The sequence below is a fragment of the Durio zibethinus genome, chromosome 17 (genome assembly GCF_047325235.1).
Source record: "Durio zibethinus cultivar Kanyao isolate XHJ-2024 chromosome 17, ASM4732523v1, whole genome shotgun sequence".
Classification (NCBI taxonomy): domain Eukaryota; kingdom Viridiplantae; phylum Streptophyta; class Magnoliopsida; order Malvales; family Malvaceae; genus Durio; species Durio zibethinus.
The window spans coordinates 5,031,579-5,034,829 of NC_143178.1; the positions used below are offsets into that span (position 1 = coordinate 5,031,579).

A 3,251-nucleotide genomic window follows, 5' to 3' on the forward strand; every position below is an offset into this window, starting at 1 on the left:
GAGTAAAACCAAAATGATTTTAACCATATGATATAGTACTAGGGCTCATCATCTCTTAAGCCTAAAATGCTCTAACAATGCCCATGAATTCCCCATCTTTCCAACCAGTTGGAGCAATCAGTAAAAACCATACACTAAAATTTAATTTAATCATTCTTCTAAAATATGAGACCCCACTTTTTAATAGAAAATTAAAGAACATTAAATCCTAATCATGCATAATTTAATTATCTTTGATCAATCAAATGACAAACATATAATCCATTCTCTCTCTAATTTGATTCTCCAACAGGCTCCATTATCAAATCCTCCCACTTTTCTCTTTCGTCCTTGAACAGATTTGCTTTTTGCTCCCTACCCTTTAATTTTCTGATCTTTTCTTTCTTATGTACAAATAAACGCAAAATCTGACAAAATCAAACAAAGCTGTTTAGCTGTAATTCCTACTATCTGTTACCGTCATCTCTGAATAATTTTTGCGTGTTTTGTGTGCCCTTCAGTCAACTTTAAACTCTCAAAAATTCTTATCGAAAAGAATATTTAAGGGTATAAAAAGTACAAATGTTAGAAACCGTGAAGTATCTGATCGGCTCAAGAGGAGCCAGTGGCTTCGGCTCTAAGTCAACCGCCGAGCAAGTTACCGAGACTTGCCCTGATCTCCGTTCTATCACCGCCATCATCACAGGTAATGAACAGACGATGTCGTGTGGCAAACTTTCCTTCTTTTTTTTTTTTGTTATTGTTTTTTGGATTTTGATGTGAGAGGTTGAAACAGGTGCGACGTCGGGGATCGGAGCTGAGACGGCTAGAGTGTTGGCCAAGCGAGGGGCGAGGTTGGTTCTTCCAGCTCGTAACGTTAAAGCTGCTGAAGAAGCTAAGGCTAGGATTGTTTCCGAGTTTCCTGACTCGGAGATCCTTGTCATGGCTCTTGATCTTAGTTCTCTCAGTTCTGTTGGAAATTTTGTGTTGGAGTTCGAGTCATTTAACTTGCCTCTCAATCTCCTCGTGTAAACTCCTAAACTCTTTAGTGAAATTTTCAGTTATAACATGACCAGAGTTAACTAACTTTCTTTTTCGGATAGTAAGTATGTTTGGTGTTTGTTTGCTAAGAAAGCGAAAGAAAAAGAATTAACACAAGTTGAAACTTCAGCTTGAATGAAACAAGACAACAAACTTTCATTTTCTTTATTGAACTGAAAGCAAGCTATTTTATGGTTAATACCAGAAACAACGCCGGCAAGTTTGCGCATGAACATGCAATCTCTGAGGATGGAATTGAGATGACATTTGCAACTAATTATATTGGTAATTATGCAACTTAATTACGCAAATAGTTTTATGTCGTATATTTTTAGTATTTATTTTACCGAATATAGCTCAAACTTTATGTTATAAATATTTTTAGGTCATTTTTTGTTGACGAAACTGTTGCTAAACAAGATGATCAAAACGGCAAGACAATCCGGCGTTCAAGGAAGAATTGTGAACGTGTCGTCAAGTATCCACGGCTGGTTTTCGGGCGATATGATCCACTATCTAGGCCAGATATCGAGAAACAAAAGGTGAGAACTGAGAACCGAGAACCGTGAAGGGAAAGGAAAGAATCGGGGAAACAGTGACAGAATCAGTTAATAAGAACATGATAGGAGTAAATGATTGTTAAGTAGATTGGGTTTTGATTTGACATTTCTAGAATTTTAATTTATGTGTTTGTTTTTTGTCTGGGTATCTGTCTCCAGTCAATACGATGCGACACGTGCTTATGCTCTCTCGAAGCTCGCTAATGTATTGCATACCAAGGAGCTTGCTCAGAGACTGAAAGTGATCCTTCATTATTTTCTGCTTATTTTAACGATCCTTCATTATTCGCTAAATGCCCAAAAAGCGAAATTTTGTTGTTTTCTTTTCATATTTTTTCACAAATCGTTTGCCATATTCATCTTTTGTTTTTTGGGGCAATACTGCAGCAAGTGGATGCCAACGTGACTGTGAATTGTGTTCATCCAGGGATTGTTAGAACCCGTCTAACCAGGGAACGTGAAGGATTGATCACAGGTTAGAAAATAATACCATTTGTCAAACTCAAACGTGTTGGTGTTTCTGATTCAAACTCTCTCTTAAGAAAAAATCTAATATTTTAGTTAATATAAATCTACAGATCTGGTTTTCTTTTTAGCTTCCAAGCTCCTGAAGACAATCCCTCAGGTCAGTAAGCTAATTCGAGACTATGAATTGGTTAAAGATGAAGCTGGAAATGGGACATTTTGATGGGAAATTAATGAGCCTTGTGGATATTATTGCAGGCAGCTGCTACGACTTGTTACGTTGCAACGCATCCAAGACTAGTAAATGTAAGTGGGAACTACTTTGCCGACTGCAACGAAGCATGGACGTCAAAACTGGGTTCTAATTCTAATGAAGCTGCAAGGCTATGGGCTGCCTCTGAAATCATGGTTTTCAGACACCCTTAAGCGGTTTTTGATCCGCTTAAGGCCTTCGATTATGACGAGTAGGAAACTCATGTAAGAGCAAAGGACTAGAAACTGACAGAAAACAAAAAAGAAAGTAATCAATCTTAGTTGGAAGAGGAAAGATGATAGGAATATATATATATATATATAGTATGCATACAACAGTTAAAGAAATTAGATATACAAGGTTTTTGTACAAAAAATTATAGTTATGTTGGTTTCTTGGCTGGAACATAATAGGATGTCTACTTAAATCTATAGTAGAAAATATTAACCAGAGGGTTTTGTACTAAAACAGTTATTAATGCTTCTGTTTGTTATTACTAGTGTATTATAGTTTCCTAAGCCCCATATTTCAATTCTTGTTTAATTTAACCTAATTTCAAATCGATGGATTGACTTGGCATCCGGATTATCATACAAGTGGATTTATATATAAGAGATTTAAAGAAAGCTAACTGAATTATATATGTAGTTTTGTAAAATGATTATGGAGGATATATAGTTATGTTAATAATGAGTTATGCTTCATTTTGAATGACTAGTGGAAAAGAATTCTCATCTTACTATCAAATCGTTTTATTAATGAATTTTTAAGGAGTCCAATGATAAAACAACATAGTGGGAATTCCATCAATCATCCAAATGAAGTATTAATGAATTTTGATTAGGATATGCATGAAAGTGCTTGGAAACCCTAGTCAGGATTAATATTGAAGAGTAAATGGCTAGATATTGTACAACATGATAGTTTTCTTTAAGAAGAAAGAATATACAAAT

The 3,251-nt window shown here is 35.3% G+C and overlaps 1 protein-coding gene across 1 annotated transcript; it reads left to right on the plus strand.

The window, feature by feature from the left end:
- The first annotated feature begins 216 nt into the window (after positions 1-216).
- Positions 217-2,875, plus strand: LOC111287346 (short-chain dehydrogenase TIC 32 A, chloroplastic-like). The gene is made up of 8 exons (XM_022877843.2): positions 217-685; positions 776-1,007; positions 1,226-1,305; positions 1,406-1,562; positions 1,740-1,821; positions 1,968-2,055; positions 2,159-2,205; positions 2,304-2,875. Exons 1-8 carry the CDS (start codon positions 562-564, stop codon positions 2,469-2,471), a joined length of 978 nt encoding a protein of 325 aa, XP_022733578.2. The 5' UTR covers positions 217-561; the 3' UTR covers positions 2,472-2,875.
- Positions 2,876-3,251: the final 376 nt, after the last annotated feature.